Genomic DNA, 18,150 nt, shown 5'->3' on the forward strand with positions numbered 1-18,150 from the left:
TGATTTTAATGTGATATTTGTAGAAATCCTAGAAAGCACTGTGAAGCAGGAGGTATTCTGTATTTTAGATTTCGTTCTTTCCAGTGAAGTTCCCAGACTTGTCACCTTCAGTATATTCCACATAGAGCATAACTGAGCAAGTAGGTCGATTCATTTTGTCAAAACTGTAACAAATTACATTTGAAGCATTTCAGAAATCTGGAAGAGCGAAAGAAGCAGCACAGGGAGTGCATGTACATGAGTGATACTTTACCTCGCAAGAAAACGACTCCGTCTGTATCACCGCACTTCAATAGTGCTACGCTTGGACGAAGCGTCACATCTAAAGTACGTAGCTGCATGCTATTAATAGCTTTCCAGTGTCTGTATAAAAACCTATGTTATGTTAGAGGTAAGGTTGGGTAGCACTGTAAGCATTATGTAATCCCCCAAATTCACATCTGAAAATGACTTTGAAAGAACTTCAGGTTTATTAACGTATGGGAATATACATGAAGCCTTCCGTACTTCCAGCCTTTATTCTGGCCTCTGGAAATGCCATGCTGTGGTACATAACTCGTAAATGCATGATTACTGTCTCCAGGATTGTATTTTCAGGATAGTTTGAATTGATTCTAGAGACATAACAGGTTGTTTTCCTTCCTGCCTAAGGCCTCTAAATGGTCAAGATAAAGTTATGTATAAGGTGAAGATACGCTTTATTTGTGACATGGTAAACCAACAGACAGCGGGAAGGTGGAGCTAATACTTTGAAAACATTTTGGCCTAACAGGGACTGTGCACAGCTAAAATATCCATAGCTGACTGATATGACATTGCGTTGATACCCATGACAAAGCAAGTTATTTTACCATTAGTTCCTGATACAAAAAAAGTCTTGAAGTGTAGTTTTAAGCACATATTTACAAAATTTCCTGCAGGGACATTTACCATTAGGACAGAGCAACAGCTGTGGCAGCGTACTTCCTCACTGCCTGGCAACCATGACCAAAGAGTCAGAGTCGAGAAGGATGCACAAAGGTAAGACCGTTTTATTTGATTCATTTCTGTTTAAAGTCAGTGTTCAATTTTTCAGGAAATAAGTCTTGTGTTGCTATAATCAAGAGGGCTGTAAAATAAAAGTTTACTTCTTGGTGAAAAAAACAAGCTCTACATGTAATTTTCAGGTATTGGCAAAATAAGATGTTATGATTGTGATGTAGGTGCACATGTAGTTTTGAAGTACGTGGTCACCAAGTATAATCTAGTAAACAAGAAAAGTATATTGAAAAATACACATTGGGTTAAGGGGGTAATTTCTGTGAGAGATTCTGAGGCAATATATTACATGTTGCTTTCTTTTTTCTTCCTTTTTTTTATAATACTTTTCATGTTGTGATCTTAAAAATGGTTTTTCACAGGCATATATTTTTGCCTGGACAAATTCCCCAGACAGAGATACCTTTGGGAATCTGTAGCTGCGGTATTATAAGTGGTCTTAAATATTTGGGCTACAAAATATGAAAGGAGAGAGGTGTTCTATCATGGATAGATAGCTATGTTTTTGTAATAGGGACATGACAATTCTGGATCCAAAAGAAAGTTACACTTTCGAAACACAATCTTGTGGGCTATGAGATTCTGTGTCTGGTTTTGTTGACCTGAGTCGATACACTTAATTTCTGCTTTAATGAGATGCATTATTCCTAAGTATCCTATCTTCAAACGGAGTTGCTCTCCTCAGTGCCATCTGTCAGTTTATTTTCTTTGCAGCACCTGCATCATTGTTATCAATATAAGTGCAAGAGGTGCTTATGTAGAATTGCACGGGCTAAGCCTGAGCTGAGATAGGATCCATCCTGTTGTTACAGGACTTGTCAGAGCTAGCAGCTCCTAAAGGTCAGAGGACGACTGAGGTCGGCCGTACGCACCGAGATGACTCAATACAGGGATGGAACAAGCTTGCTGAGAAAGCATCATGACTACATTCACTTTATAGAGCTGTGATTTGTTGGCTTGGAGCTTTAGTTATGCAGCAGGCCTTCCACAAACCTACAGTGTTGTCGCTAACTTACCTCGAAGTATTTCAGATGCAATGCAAAAGGAGCTTCATACTCAGCTGGGAAAGCTTCTCTGATGTAATATGTGTGTAAGGGTGGAATAGCTTGCAAGTACATTCAGACTCATCATTATGCTGTTGTGCAGAAAACACTTTGCCTCAGTTTGAAAATCAGTAAGGATGTTTTGGTTTAACTTTGATGACAAGAGATCAAGTGTTTAAACTGGGAAATATTTCTGTAAAATGCTTGCAAAAGGGCGCTAGTGTGTGACCTAAAACACGATTACAAAGTGTTACCAAACCTAATACAGGCAAAGATTTAAAAATAAATCAATCAGTTTTAATGTTTAATTTTTTGTCACCATGCAACTAAGAGAGTTCTAAGAGTAGAGTGAGATTTCGTGTCCTAAGAGTGAGAATGAAAGAAATGTCACGAACCAAAACTGAATTATGGCCTGACAAAGAAGAGAGGCAGGGGAGAATGAGAGAGGTGTATTCATTAAGGCACTTGGCACAATACTTGTCATATACCGCAAGGGATCATGTGTGCTATACTGCCTGCCGTGCCAGTTGACCCTTATTTTTTTGTAAGATCCAACAATCTGAATGGAAATACTAAATTATGAAGAGACCCTTAAGGGATTAATTTGTACTGGGAAAGAGGACAGTTCTAGGTGTCCTTTTCTGAAACATCAGCTTTGCCAAAGGAAAATAATGCTGCTGACAGGTGCTTTACTTGAATGGTCACAGGATTTGCGCAGTAAGAGACAAAGTCAAAACACAATGGATACGGGAATGCAAGGATTGTTTGTTGCTTGACTACCTCTCTTAGTGAAGGGTTTATTCCCTTTGCATTCAACATGGAGCTCACTGAATTTATTGCTGTTGAAGGAGCTTGAAGAGTATAACTGCTTTCTCTTGCTCTGAAGTGCCACGTTTCTGTGTTGGGGAAAGCTCCTTTGTCTTGGTAACACGCCATGAAAGTTTTTGCAGGGCTCTTTCTGCACTGCAGTGCAGAACTCGGCAAGCACAGAGATGTCCAAGTCAGGTGCCTAGGGTCAGATCCCAAAGTATTGCTATCCAGCTATACAGAAGGGCCGGACGGAGAAACAGCGTTCAGACACCTTTCATTCAGCCTTATAGGCATAGCCTTAATTAATGTCATGGTATGAGCTGGGAAGGGACTGAGTTCAACTTCATGTGATTTCTGTTTCCCCTAGCACCTCGTAACCACACTCCGCGTGCCGAGGAAAAATAAGCTTTTCTTCAAAGTAATGAGTAAAGAAAGTGCATTTCTGTGGGACAGTGAGAGTTGGGAAATGTTTTGAACATGGTGTTGTATTTAAACATACCACACAATGCAACTGAAATGGAATACTATTGTCAATTAAAATCCTGAAATCTTACGTGGCTTCCACTAAAATCAGCGGGACTTGAGTCTTTGTAACTACGGTTAATTTCAGCAGACATCCTTAAATACATCATTGAAAACCAAGCCAAATGTCACGTCAGTGGACATCCTTGGCAATGTTCTTTTATTCCATCACTCTGCGATAAATGTTCATTATATAATAAATACACTGTATTTCTTACAAAAACATTCTTGAGGTAGATCAGGTTTGCCTTTTTGGACTAAGTGAGTATTTTTGAGGAGTAAGGTTTTCTACCAAATCAGTGGAACTCTGCAAATGTATAGATACTGCTTATACTGATAAATACGCGCTTACTTCTCTTCCTGCTTCAAAAATCAGTTGTTCACCTATAATAGGTGACAAATAGGTAAAAAGCGTTCTCGACTTGTCATGTCTATTGAGCCACTGCTTGCTTTCCTTGCAGTTGTGGGTTTTTTTTCCACTTCAGAGGTTTTTCACTCTGTCAGCTTTCCGTGTTCAAGGTGATGTATTGCAAACGATGTGGGGGTCTCTGGTTACTGCTACCTTGAGCAGAGAGCTGCGCCAAGTGCGTCGGAGCTGGGTGTGCTCGGCTCGGCGGAGAGCCGGGGTCTCACAGGGTAAATGCATCCACTCAGTTTGGAGCGCTGGCTATCGTGCAGTGTCCCACAGACTGCTATACAAAGAGGGTGATGCGCTCCTGAAGCGGTATTAGTAGCTTAACTGCGTTCCGTAGGCCGTAAAAGCATTGTGCAGACTTCTAGACCAGATGTTTGGGCGTGTTTGTAGAGGTCTGAAAACAAGTATATTCAGTGGTGCCTCAAGGAAATGGCAGCTCGGCTAGTTTAAAGGTAATTCCTGAGAATTCTCACTAAATTAGTAATGGTGTAAAATGAGTTTTCTCTAATGCGCTGTCTCCAGTTTTTCTTATTTCAGTCCAAGAAGGTAAATGTAAAAGTCTGAGATGAAAAATTCAAAGTTAAAAATGGAGTCAGGAAATGAAGAACAGCCAGTTGATTTTGAATGTGGATTTCAATCTCATTTTCTTTGTGCGGGAACAAGTAATGTCTATGAATAAATTATAGGCTGGATCCGGTAGGAAATATTTCCATAGATTTTTAAGTACTAAATAGTCTTTATTCCAGGATTACCAAAACTGTGTTTAGTCAGTCATGTGGGTTCAAGAATTGTTCTTGAAAGAAACAGTCACTGTCAGTAATCATAGCATGAGTTAAGAGCAACTTACAAAATGTTTAAGAGGATGAATCTTTGGTATAAATCATTAGTGGAAAAAACGGTTTCTTAGCAGCCATTCATGAGGTGTTTTTGAAGGACTGTATTTATACCTTTACCTCCTGTGTACACGCCTTTGTAAGCAAACTATGTGCAAAAAAAAAAAGAATGAAGAAGCTACTATTTGGTACAATGTAGAGATTTCACTGGGCATGCACAGGTTGAAACTTGGCCCCAGGAAGCACCCATGGGGTGCTGGGTGCCAGAATCCTGCACAAGGACAGGCAGGAGCGAGGAGGGAGGGTTAGCTAATTCATTCCCATTGATTGCAGAATGGAGTCCAGAAGGGAAGAGGGAATGGTTGCCTGGGGGTTAAAATGTAGGACCAGACACAGCACTGGGAACAAAACTGTTGGGACAGAGAAGTTAGGTACCAGCAAGATGATTATTTGTATTCTTTCTAAGCTCTACAGAAAAACAGTATACTGAGGGCAAGGTATATATGTACAAACAAATTATAAGCTTTTCAAAACAGTTTGCTTTTATTTATTATTTTTTTTTAACTCTTTCTCTTCTTGAACTCAGGAAAAGCCAAAAAAGGTATGAAAGCATCCCCTTGTCTGGCTGAATCTATCATTGTCATGTTTTGGCAAAAGTACCGATTGCATCAGCACTGTCAAGTACTTCCCAAAATCTTGGAAAACTTTTCAATAATTGTTAAATAATGATAGCATTTCAAAATTTCTTTTTTTCCTGCTGTCAAATAACCTGTCACAACAAAACTTCTGATTAATGCTAGTCTCTGCAGAGCTACAGCTTTGTGCAGGCCTAATTTTTTGCTTCTTTGCTGATAGCCACACAAGTAGAGCAGAAAATTTAGAAATCTTTGCAGATCTGTGGGTGACAATGACAAGGTAGACAGACTTGGGCTTCCTACTTTGGCATGTTTCCATACAAAAGACTTATCTTGACATGTTAATGTCTATCTTTTAAAAACAAAAAAGAAGGAAGAATAGAAATAAAGGAGAATGTAGTGTGATCTTTTTTATGAAATACTGGGGTTTTTTTTAAATACTTGACAGTGCCACTTTCAATAACAGCTTTCACCTATAGTTCTATTCTCACCAGAATTTTGTGGTGGTATATCTGTTTTTTGTGATTCTGCAATAACTCCTTCGGAATATTTTTTTTAATGATATGGCTTTATGGATATTTGCAATATTTTGCTCCACAGTATGTCTGTTAACAGTGTTAAGTTTACTGTTTTACTACAGAGAATACAAGTCAATGCAACAAGAAACATTTTAGCTCTTGTATCACCTTAGACTTGGCTGACACAAGTCTTGGCTTGGCTTGTGGGAAACTTTTAGTGAAGTGCTGGCTCTTAAGAGGAGTCTAATATTTTTAAGTGCATGTTCTGTGGATAGGCACCTGAGCAGTTAAAAATTCCTGAGGCGACAGATTGTGCCTGCGTGATGTGTAAGTGGGGCTGTAATGGAGGCAGGTTGGTTGTGAGGCTTCTCGGTGTCGGTATGCAGCTGAGGCTGAGCTTTGAACTGCCTGTTGCTTACAGCATGAGGAGAAAATGAGAACATTCAGTTACGCTTTGTTTCTGTGAATGCATCTCATTTTGCGACCTAACAACTGCATAGTTCTTGCAGTGTGTAGTTACATTTGCATGATTACATAAATTTAACTGATAAATCTTCTACTTAAAAATGGTTCTTTATCTTCATGGAAAGTTGACTTTCCTTTAGGAAAGCGTTTGTCAAACTGCTATGTTTCTCTGTGCCTTTTAGATGGGTTTATTTTTCAGTGAAATACAAGATACGGAATTAAGATTTCAGAGTAGACAAGGTTTTGCAAAGGGCTTAACAGAAAAACATGCTTTTGAATAAAGTTCTTTCAGTAATATATTTTTTTTCTCTCCTTCCATAATGAATAATTGATAACCATTTCACAGGAGCAATTAGTCATTCCAAAGGTTCGAGTATGAAAGGTAATTTTTTATCTGCAATAACATCAGCATTTGCTATGATAATGGGAAAAAACCCAAATTGCACATGTGAGTCAGTAACACCTGTGTTGTTGTGTGATGCTATTATCTAGGACTGCTGAGGTGTACTTGTGTCCCTTTTGTCTCTTTTACTAATAGGTGCAAATGAACTTTTATTGAAATTTAGCGTTTTTCAAATGGCAAGTGAAGTCCTATTAGTTCCTTAGAAACCAGCTTTAATTGTCTGCAAGACAATGGTATGGTACAGAGGGAAGTGAGGAGGAAAGAGGAAACTATCCGCCTTGGAAATGCTTGTAAGGCGTGATTTCCTTAATAATATGCTTTAATTATTCAGCTTCAGTCATGCTTTTCAGATACCGTTTGGCAAATATTATAGCTTTGCCAAGGTAGAGCTGCAGTTGTTGGCTCCTTGAACTGGGATGCTCTCTACTCCGGCATGGCAAAAAATACCAGACGGAAACCTTGTATGTGCAGAGAATGAGAATAAGACAGGACCATATTCCCACTTTAAGCATGTTTTCCTAACAACAGTGTCGTAATGATGTCTAGTAGAAATTTTTATCTGGACTTTACTGCATTTGTACATTTGTCTGCATTTTTCCAGTGTCTGTTTATCTTAAATATGTGGAATTTCAGTGGCTGCCTTCCTCTACGAATGGGAGGTTTTCATGTAGTCTAACAGTCCTTCCTAATCTCCAACACTGCCCCCAGCTCAGATTTGGGGTCAGGAATGTACAGAGAGTATTATAAACTTGACTGTGTATCAGAACTGTGAGAAAGTCTCACTTCTGGCATTGATTGAAGGAAAAGATGGGCAGTGCAGTTGCATTTGTAATCACATAGATTAAACAAACCTTAAAAGGGCACTGTAAAATAACTTCAGCAGTTAAAATGACAACTGTCATTATACTCTCCTCTTCATCAGGCAAGCTCAACAACCTCTCCGTAAGTCTGTATAAATACTGCTGCGTTATTTACAAAGAGCAATGGAGACATGAGATAAAAATAATTCTGAAGAAATATTTTTTAAAGGAGACATTGCCAAACAAAGCTCCCTGCATTCAAGATGGATGGCTTTTCAGAAAGGATTATTTTGTTGAAAAATAACAGCACAAAGAACTTAAATGTTGCATAAACCTTGTTTTTCTTTACAGTCATTGAGCTATAGGGATCTGCTTCAATCATGTAGGGCGAACTGCAGTTTCAATCTCCAGGAAAGTACCTCTACACTAGTATCTATGATGATGTGCCAAGTAGCCTATATTATTTCAGCTGCAACTAAAAGCTCAACTTGCAGTTACCAGAAGGCAAAGTTCCCCAAACAGACAAAAAATAATCCATATTCAGTAAAATCAACCAAACAAGTACTCAAGACCATCAAATATCAGGACTTTTTTTTTTTTCTCTTTACTTTAATCAGTGTCAATTCTTCTAGATCCCTGAATTTAGCTTCATTTCTTTCCAGATTAGGCCTAATTTTCATTTTAAAATGAAAACTTCATTCATTCAAATTAAATATTCATAATACACATATAAGAATATATATTGAAAAGTCAGCCATACTAATCTGCATATGTTTGTGTCCATCATAGATAAAACAGGTATTTAAAGGTTTTATTTCAGTTATGGTTAACTTGTGAAATTAACCGTAATATTGTAGTACCCTCGTCATGGTGCAGTTAAGACCAAGGTGATGCTCAAAACGCTTGTGCTGCTAACACGTTATGTTTGGGTCACAAAATTTCTGTGTAAAATGTATGTTTCCTCTGTACTCTGTAGGGTATAATCATCAGCGTATCTGCGAAAACCAAAGGCAGAAGTCTCCTGAATTCTACAGCAGAACAGCATCCGAATCGAATGTGTATTTGAATAGTTTCCATTACCCAGATCGTAGTTACAAGGACCATGCCTTTGATACATTAAGCTTAGACAGTTCTGACAGTATGGAAACAAGCATATCAGCATGCTCACCAGATAACATTTCCAGGTAAATCATCTTTCTTTCCAGTGTTGTAATGGTCATAGAGTTGTAACGAAAAAAGAGAATATGCACATGTTGATGCTATGGTAATGTGAATGCTGCTAACTGGTTAAGAAAATATATGACCATTAGACAGGCATAATATTTAGGATTTGTGTAGCCCTTCATAATAAGGTTTAACTATCATCTCGCCTCTTTATTGGAAGATGGAAAATAAAAATATGGAGAAACTAAGTGGTAATGTTGAAGGCCACAGAGAAATCAGTGTCAGTCCTGAACTGAAATTATGAAGTTGTCGATGCTCTTTTCAGAGCCACTGCAGGGAAGGAATTTCCTGTGATAGGAAATTTCTCAGACATCTGCCAGCCATGAAGTACACTTGTTCTGCAAGTCCAGCATGTTAACTTACCTAGAGCCTTATGCTGAAACACTTAGGGTTCCTTCAGTGGTCTTTTTTGCCGTTTCCTCTCCCTTTTCTGGGTCCGTAAAAATGAAGAGATGACACTGAAAGGCTTAGAGCCCTCCACTGCTTTTCTCATCCTCAGAGGCTGTCAGCTCAGACACCACTCCTCAGATGAAAGAAACATCAATGATCTGTGTTGAAAGTCCAGCTGAGTCTCAAAACTGTGTGCAAACAATTTTCTTCTGACAGTCTGGTTTTGATGATAATACTTTCACTTCTGCTCACAGTCCTGCCCCAGCAGTTTCACAAGCATAAATAGAGGCTGATAATTAAGTACAATGTTGTCACAGGATTAAGACTCCCTTGTGAACACAAGGACAGCTTTTTTGGCTAGCATGTAGTGTTTTATTCAGCATCTGTTTCCTGTATCAGGGTACCAGCCCACTGATTTCCTCTTGTAGTCTTTATCACTGCAGTGATAAGGGTTTCAGAAAATACCAGTGGCACTCACTCTGCTGGCTGGTGGGTTTTTTTGTTTGGTTGGTTTGGGGTTTTTAAAAGTAAAAACATTAGGACTCGGGTTTTGAGAATTTCTGTTTTAAATAGATACACAGTCGGCAAGTTTCTGATAGCTGGAGACAGGCTGGGAATTAACTCTGTCTCTGCAGTGATCTAACATGGCAGTGGTATGAAATCTGTCTCTCTTTGACTTGCTGCTCTGACCATTTTGGAGGAAGATGGTGTGTGTCTGAGCTACCTTGGGGCCATCTCATAAGTGGAATCTCTGGCCAGGGATGGGGAAGCCCTGATGGCTGTTGAATTTCACCGGTGCTGTTTGCCCTTCTGCCTCCCTTTGGCTCCTCTGCAGCTTCCAGCCAATGCCAAAAGAAAAAAAAAAACAAAACCAATCCAAAAACCAGAAAAGGACCCATTCCAACAGTTCTTTCAGTTTCTCACCAGGCAAACTTTGGTGAGGGAAGAAATGAGCATGGGTTGATTTTGTTGATAAAACTTGGAAGATAGGCAGTTAATTTTCCTTGACAGAAGTTCCCTTAAGCAAAATTAATTCAGATTGTTTTAGGTGGTGTTTGGGAATCTTTTCTAGCCATATCAGACTTTAGAGAAAAACAATTTAGGATGCTTTGTTCTGGCATATTTAAAATATGTAAGTTATATTCTACCTTGTATAAGGCGAGAGAGACTTTTTTTGCTGGAAATGCGTAAAATCTGTCTGTGCTGAAAGTACAGAAGAGAGAGAACCACTGTAGTCATTCATCAACTCACCAAACAGTAGTTGTTCCAAGGTTCATTAGCAACTTATTTTTCATGGCTGAGGTTTCAGAGACACTGATCTTCTGCTATGCATTAATTTCTGTGAGCAGGATAAGCAAATCAAGGATGAAAAAGTTTAAATAAGCTGAAGTGTTAACCAGTTTAATATGGGAAAACCTACTGCAATTAACTATCTTCCAGGTTGCTCAAATGACTTCTAATTTATGGCCCCACTGCTTTTACTGAACTTATTTGACCCAGATTCTCTTGGCTCATCAGCTAAACATACTTTGACCAAACTAGGCTTAGGCATCTAAGTCAGTGGCCTCATTTTTTTCAGAGACACTAAGCTTTTAGAGTTCAGATAAATTTCAGATGGATTATACCTTTTCTGCAAGCTTGGGTTAAATGTTATTTTTATATTGCATTTTATCCTCTCATGAAACATATCCCCAGTATCAGACAGAGAAATGTCTTCTGAAGACTGTCATACTTCTGACAAAAATCCTGGTCTTACAGACATAAGCATTGGAGGCGTGCTCAGAAAGTGAAGGATGTTGTTCCTACTTTTTTCTTTTCCTTGCCCAGGACACATATTTGGACTACTTCCATTCTACCTGCGTCCCTTCACAGTTGGTCTCTATGCTATTAAGTAGCATGAACAAATCTGCCACCTGACACCCAATTCCACTTCAGTGGTCATATAGCATTTTCAGTATAATCCCAAGTCAAGTTTCTCTCTCTGCCCTAAACATTTGAATCCGTTCTATTTCCTCACATTTTGCTTTAGTCTAATGGCATTATTAATGGTAGTACAGTAATATTTAACATCAACTGTTTTTCTTGAACAGCATAAGATGAAAAATAAAATAATAAGATAAATAAATAATAAAATAAAAAGCTCAGTGAGACACAAAACAAAGACAGTCTACAGCCAGAAAGACTGGTATGTTCAGATGGCTGCTAATGCCAGCTCTGAGGATCAGTAGTTCATTTTGTTAGAACACGGTAACCATCTCCATGCATATTCTGTTATCTGGGAGAAGATGACAGATCACAGGGGACTGACAAGATGCATTTTTAGGCACTCAAGTCTGCATTTTTCACAACTCTGCATGGGGAATGTATACACTGAGAGCGAACCATATACTTTATACATAATTTTTTTGTTAGTGCCTAGTGCACTGAATTAGATCAGAACAGTATCAACTCCATTCTTAAACTGTCTAATGTTAGACTGTAAAATATGTCTTTAAATACCAAGTATTCTTTTTAAATAACTCTGATTTTTTTGTTCAGTGCTAGCACTTCAAATGTTGCAAGAATAGAAGAGATGGAGAGACTTCTGAAACAAGCACATGCTGAAAAAACTAGGCTGCTTGAGACCAGGGTAAGCATAATTTAATGAGTGAAACTAAGAGTGGGCACATTAGTTAGGTAATATCCTCCTAAATGCAACACTGGACCCTAAATAGTTTATACCTAATAGTCACTTAAAAAATTACCTCTTTGCCCTTAGTTTGGTCTGGTTTCACCTTCATACTACATCTTTGAGCAACAGCTGCTATCTCATTGGGTGAGTTGATGGCAAAATCCCATCAGAAGCTAGGTCAGCATTGCTCCTACGCCTTCTAGAAGAGCTTCTTAAGAAGAACCTTCATTTCTAGAGTGGTAATATTTGCAATTCTGCTTCCAATTCTTGGTCCACTTTGCTGGATATATATTTCTGCCTACTTAAGAGGCAAAACCGGATTTAGTCCTAGCTTACAAATTACATTACCAACTATAGTTTCACATTTAATGGAAGTTCTGCATGTCCTGTGGTATTTAGGAACGGGAGATGGAAGCTAAAAAACGAGCTCTGGAAGAAGAGAAGCGCCGCAGAGAGCAACTGGAGAAAAGATTGGAAGAAGAAACTAGCCAGAGACAAAAATTAATTGAAAAGGAAGTCAAAATACGAGAGAAACAAAGAGCACAGGTGAGACGTTGACATGAAATGGTTTTTAAGTGCAAGACTTCCCCTTGATATACAGAAGGGACTAAATGTATTTCTGCCAATGGTAAACAGAACCACTTTCAGTTGAATAGATGGATTTAGTATTTCTGAGGTATAACTGTGCTGCTAAAACTATGTTTGGGCTCTTGAAGCCTTAGATAGATGTCCAAGTATTCATGTAAAGTTGAATAATAGCATAGATATCCATTTAACATCTTATATCTAAAAGTATAAATATTAATTCTATCAGGTTTGTTACTGCGTATGGGCAGAGCAGATTTTTTTAGCCTGAACAACAGAAATTTGTGAGTGTGTTTAATTTTATAAACAATTGGTATGTTTTTTTCTTTCTTTTAATACATAAAGTATCTGGAATGTGAATTGTCATTTCCAAATACTTGACTGAAAAAAAAGACAGATAAAGAAGCTTTTCCAGCTCCACATCTACTGTAGGGAGGAAATAGTATTTCTTCTAATGTTACTGGGACTATACAACATGAGAAACATTATTTAATTGAAACAGTGTTACCTCCTACATCTTCTTGCTTCTTAGAGGCATCTTGAGCTTTATTTAGACTTAAAGGTCTTACCTATTTGTTTATTCTACCACAACTAATAAGATCTATATGGTACAGCAAATAGGCTAGGCAGTCATTTTATCATTAGTATAATATAGCAAGACAATGTCTCCATCTTAATATATGTATCTGAGTGCAGAAGATTCCCTATCATATCTTAATATCTTTCTGCTTTTATCTGTGCTACCTTTGCTAAATCTTTGGTTTATGAGTTACTATTATATTTTGTTATGAACTTTCCTACATAACTTGCCTTTCTAATTGATAACACTAAATCAGAACAATAGGACAACGCCAGAGGAACTTTAAGTTGTTTCTGGTTAAATATATCCATTCCTTTGTTTTTATATAAAATGCAGTTACCACATGTTAAATTTTATGTGTACTTTACTTGAACGCCTTCTTTTTTCTAAGAAGTTCTAATGACAACTCCAGTATGTTGTAAACAACGGTGCAATGCTTATATCTTTATCCCAAATTGGAGCATGCATGTGTTGTAATAGAATGCCCTATCAGTTACGGCTAATTGGCAGACTTGGCAGAGAGGCTGAAGTCTGAATTGGCTGGAAGACAAAACGTATGTGTCAAAAATAGCTACAATTTTTTTGTTAACTTTTTTCTTTCCTTTGTACAGCGAAGACCCAATTTTTAATTTTTTTCAGCGTGTCCTGACACTTAGAAATGTAAACTGGGGGAAGGAATGAGAGTCATGAGAATGCCACGAGGAAAAGTCCCTTCAATTTGTGACTCACCGTGGGATTTAACAGGCTAACTTTAGGCATGGAGCAGGGGCAGATTAGACTCTCCAGGTCACTGACTTCTCTGGAGCTGGGGGAGAGGGGGAGGAAGATGCTCCTTTCACAGGTCATTCAAAGCACCTAAATTCAGCTTCTGTTCCGAATCGCCCTGTGATGTAGCCTCTGGCTGCCTTGACTGCAGCGGGAGCCTTGGGAAACTTGCCTTATGTGTTTAAAATGGAGAGGGGTTATGCACAGACCCTTCAGGCACAGAAAACAAGCATATTCCCTCAGCTGGCAGAGGTCCCAAATCACTGCCTCCTCCTGCTTGTTCTCCCAACTGATGCTATCCAGGCTTGGTGCAAAGCCTTGAACTGCAGTCAGGAATGAGGCACCGTTTCCTGCGCTGCTTTGCTGTCTGAGCAGAGGGGTGCACTTCAGCTCTCTATACCGTATTCCGGACTGTGAACTAGATACCACGCTTAATTTGTTCAGAAGAAAATAATTCTATTTTGTTCATAGCAATCTCTGTGAGGCTAACGAGTGATTACAGTTCACTGTCATTACTAATTTTTCCTGTAATAGCATCTTCTTATTATTGATATTATACTTTGCATGAAAATACCTGTAGCAGTAAAATATTAATGAGTGAGATATGTGTAGTGAGTACCTAGCCCAGAGAAATAAAGGGTTAACTTAACATCATGCAAATGAAGTTCTTACACTTCATCTAAAGCAGCAACACACCTTTACATTTAATTAACGTTTCAATTCTAAAACAACCTTTCTATGGTGTGGCCCCTGTTTTACCAGCGTACCAACTGATTATTTCAGGAAACTCCTATGCTCTAATCTGGCTTTTATAAAGTTACCCAACACTATGTAAAGTTACAAGTTTTAAGGATTTTTTTTTTTTTAAAGAAAGTCAGGGCTGTAGCAAAAGCTTTTTATTTTTCTTATGTTCATTCTTGGAATCTACGGGCAGTTTGCAGTTATGTCCTTGCAGCAGAAAGAGTGAAGAAGTTAAGACTTCTGTCAAAAATAATGTGATTTTCTTTTCTTTACTGCAGGCCCGTCCCTTGACTCGCTATTTGCCCATTAGAAAGGAAGACTTTGACCTACGAAGTCACATTGAAACAGCTGGTCACAACATAGAGACCTGTTACCATGTCTCCCTCACGGAGAAGACCTGCCGAGGCTTTCTGATTAAAATGGGAGGAAAAATTAAAACATGGAAAAAACGATGGTTTGTTTTTGACAGAAACAAGAGAACTTTTACTTATTATGCAGGTAGGTTGCAGCATCACTACTAGGGTACATCTGTCCCTCTATTTTCCTATCAACCTCAGCTGAGTTATGAACATGTAGGGAGTCCTGAATAAAACTTACATTTCCATTTCATCGGGTGTTTTACATGCACACTTAGAGCTTGTGCAATCCCTTCCCTATAGTGTTTAATCCTAATGCCAGATAAGGCAGAAATGAGCATTATAGACAAAGGGAGAGATGTGGATAGGCAAGAAGAAAAAATAGAATAGCATCAGGTTCCTAGCACACAGAATAATGGCTCCACGTAATTTAAACTATTATTTACTTCCCCTCATGACAGAATGATTTCTCGCACCCTTCATGCAAGAATATAATTTATTATACTTACCATGAAAATTAAATGGAATGCTTCTGCAGTCCCGTTGCTTGATGTGCTGAAAAGTCTTTCAGGAGATTAAGTGTACAGGAGTAGACTTTTTGAGTTTGCTGTATTTTGAGAGTCTAAGGAATTTCAAATGAACAACATGCAATACTCTGCAGAGGTTTCTCTACACTAAGTTGTGTTATACGATATCTGGAGCCGTTATAAGCATTACGTTAATTTGTTATCTTGGGGTAAGCCCAGGAATTTGGAATTTAAGGACATATATGTCTCTCTGATTGCTGTGCAAATCTACACATGGTCTGACTTTGAAGTTTCAGAAGAATCCAGAAAAATGACTTTGTGTTCTGAATATTTATTGTTAGGAGAGGCCAGACAGGGGCATATGTAGGATGTTCATTGCTAAGAAGCTGAAGAAAACATCGAGTACAAAAACCACCCAAACAGTTCCATTTCCTTTTATGACATTACTGCTTTCCAGCAACTTATAAGGAACTTAAAATTGATGGTAGGGTTATGCATTACTCAGTCCATCTTTTTTAAAACACATATTTGAATTCATTACATTCATTCATTACATACCCACTGAGTATTTCTTACTAGTTTGCAGTAATACTATGAAGAATGTGACAAACTTTTTTTTATTTTGTTCTTAACATGTGATTTATTGCTTAGCAAGGCCTGTAACATACAGTAGTGTTCCCACCTGGTACTGTTTTTTTTCTTTTTCTTAGTAGTAGTTATGTTAATAGTTAACAGTTTCGGTTTTGAGTGCAGTACAGTTGCCATAATGCAAAAAAGAAAACTTTTCATAATATCTCAAGAACTGCAGCCAACAAAGTTTGTATGAGTGAGGATCCATCTAGATCTTTAAATATATAGTTAGACTTCCAAAATAAATATTGATGCTGTAAATTCAGAGTAATTGAACTCTAAGTGAATATACTGGTATATTGTTTTAGTTCTGCAAGTGTACTGAACAAAGAACTTACCCTAAAGTCTGACAATTTGGCGCAGCAGCTGAAGCATCTGCAGTTTCTGACCTGAAGCGCACAGGGAACTCCACAAAGACTGGGAGCTTGTGGGTACCTGAAATGCTCTTGTAACCAAGACCCCAGCTGGGGCTTGAAAGGAGAGTGGATCACTGTTTGCTTGTACGGCATAGACAGTATACTTTGTATGGTATTGCATTTAGCTTAGTATAATGTGTGCTATAATGTTGTAATCTTATATACCTCAGTACTTCTACTGGTCCCCTGGGGGCTGGCAGGGAGATTCCCAACACTATCTTGTTTGGTCTCAGGGATTTCTTTTTGCCATCATATGAAGCTTTCAAAACTGCCTGCAGCTACCGGTAGGATGTAAGCTGAGTTTCATGAGTGTTCAAAATGACAGCAGAATCTCTCATGGGACTGATAAAAGATGTTCGGCATGACTGTTCAGTGTTAAGGTGATATTGGTACCAGAAACACGGTACCACTGGGTAACAACCTACTCCTTGTTAGCAGCCTCCCTGGAGTAACTATCCATTCAGCGTTCTTGTCTCGGGCGCTCCGAAGCAAATGGGGAGTTACCTTTTGCAACAGGGACAAAGCACGTCTAATTAATTTGGCTTTTAACGTGGGTGTCAGAGTAGGAGAGTACAAACAGACAATTACGATGCTGCAGCTGGTACCCAGGAACTTTTAATCTCCTGTAAACTCTTCCATGTCAGAGCTCATAGAAATTCGCCTACAATCTGCTAGCCTCACACTTGAATAATAAATATTAGCTTGAGACTGAGGGAGATTATTATAAATGGGAAGAAGCATCTTTTTTCGTAAGTAGAAGCAATGATGTTCTAACGTAAAGCTTTTGCTATCAAATTGTATTTCAAATTTGCTTATCGTGACAGTTTTCCTTTGAAGGCAAAGTGTAGGTCTTGGCCTGCGAGCTATGTGAAGTCTGGCTGGCTTTCATGGAATTGGAAGATGGGATGTATCTCAGAGACTTCTGTCCTTCTGTTGGCTGATACCGGCCATAATGTTTAGACACTTCAGTGAAGGGAGTGACTTGCAAATAGATGAGGAAATTGTAAAAGCTTTATTTCCTTGGAAACCAGGTGGAAAAGAAAATATATTAAAGTAGGAAATGCATCTCTCAATGAAACCGACCAACTAGTAAGAAAGGTTGGAGATTTCTGTGGGATTTCACAAGCACAAGTGTTAATCCAGTTACTTGTCAGCTGAACATATATGGAAATACAAATTAAGCTTTTGCTTCTTGAAGTACTGTTCGTTTCAGTTCTCAAGTGATTCTCTCTTTTCCATTTTAGACAAACACGAAACTAAATTAAAAGGTGTAATATATTTTCAAGCTATTGAAGAAGTCTATTATGATCACCTAAAGAATGCATACAAGGTAAACTTTGTTATTGTTTTTTTAACTGAGTATCAGGTAGCAGTACCCAAAGCACGGTAAAGTCAAAGAGAGAGCTGACATTATTAGAAGAAAAAGAAACAAAAAAAAACTGGAGTGGGGGAAAAGGAAGATGAAGCCAGATCAGGGATTGGCCCTCCCCCCCTTTTTTTTTTATAGATAAGAGTGTCTGCCTGCCAAGTGGGATTTGCTGCAAGGAATTTACTCGTCCAGTGGCGAGACCACTGAAATCAGTGGCTTTGGCAAATCAAGGAATGGCTCTATGCATCTGTCGCAGGGAGGGAGTTAACTGGCACCGGCAGCTCATGGCATCCCTGCCTTTCGCCTGTAATTTAAGTGAGCTGCGAACAAACTGAATATATCCTTGGTGCGTGAGTTTGTGAAAGCCAAGGTGGTTTTGACCACTGGACGGAGTGGGGGAGTTAGTTCTTTGAG

The 18,150-nt window shown here is 38.5% G+C and overlaps 1 protein-coding gene across 5 annotated transcripts in view; it reads left to right on the forward strand.

The window, feature by feature from the left end:
* PHLDB2 (pleckstrin homology like domain family B member 2) overlaps nucleotides 1-18,150 on the forward strand; it is a 71,469-nt gene that overhangs the window by 51,093 nt on the left and 2,226 nt on the right. For all 5 annotated transcript variants that reach the window (XM_049824269.1, XM_049824268.1, XM_049824270.1 and 2 more), the window contains 7 exons: nucleotides 187-327; nucleotides 921-1,020; nucleotides 8,459-8,666; nucleotides 11,635-11,725; nucleotides 12,167-12,313; nucleotides 14,717-14,936; nucleotides 17,612-17,697. In XM_049824269.1, the coding sequence (XP_049680226.1) occupies nucleotides 187-327; nucleotides 921-1,020; nucleotides 8,459-8,666; nucleotides 11,635-11,725; nucleotides 12,167-12,313; nucleotides 14,717-14,936; nucleotides 17,612-17,697 (993 nt within the window). The remainder of the gene's footprint in view (nucleotides 1-186; nucleotides 328-920; nucleotides 1,021-8,458; nucleotides 8,667-11,634; nucleotides 11,726-12,166; nucleotides 12,314-14,716; nucleotides 14,937-17,611; nucleotides 17,698-18,150) is intronic.

Source organism: Accipiter gentilis, chromosome 21 (genome assembly GCF_929443795.1).
Source record: "Accipiter gentilis chromosome 21, bAccGen1.1, whole genome shotgun sequence".
Taxonomy (NCBI): domain Eukaryota; kingdom Metazoa; phylum Chordata; class Aves; order Accipitriformes; family Accipitridae; genus Astur; species Astur gentilis.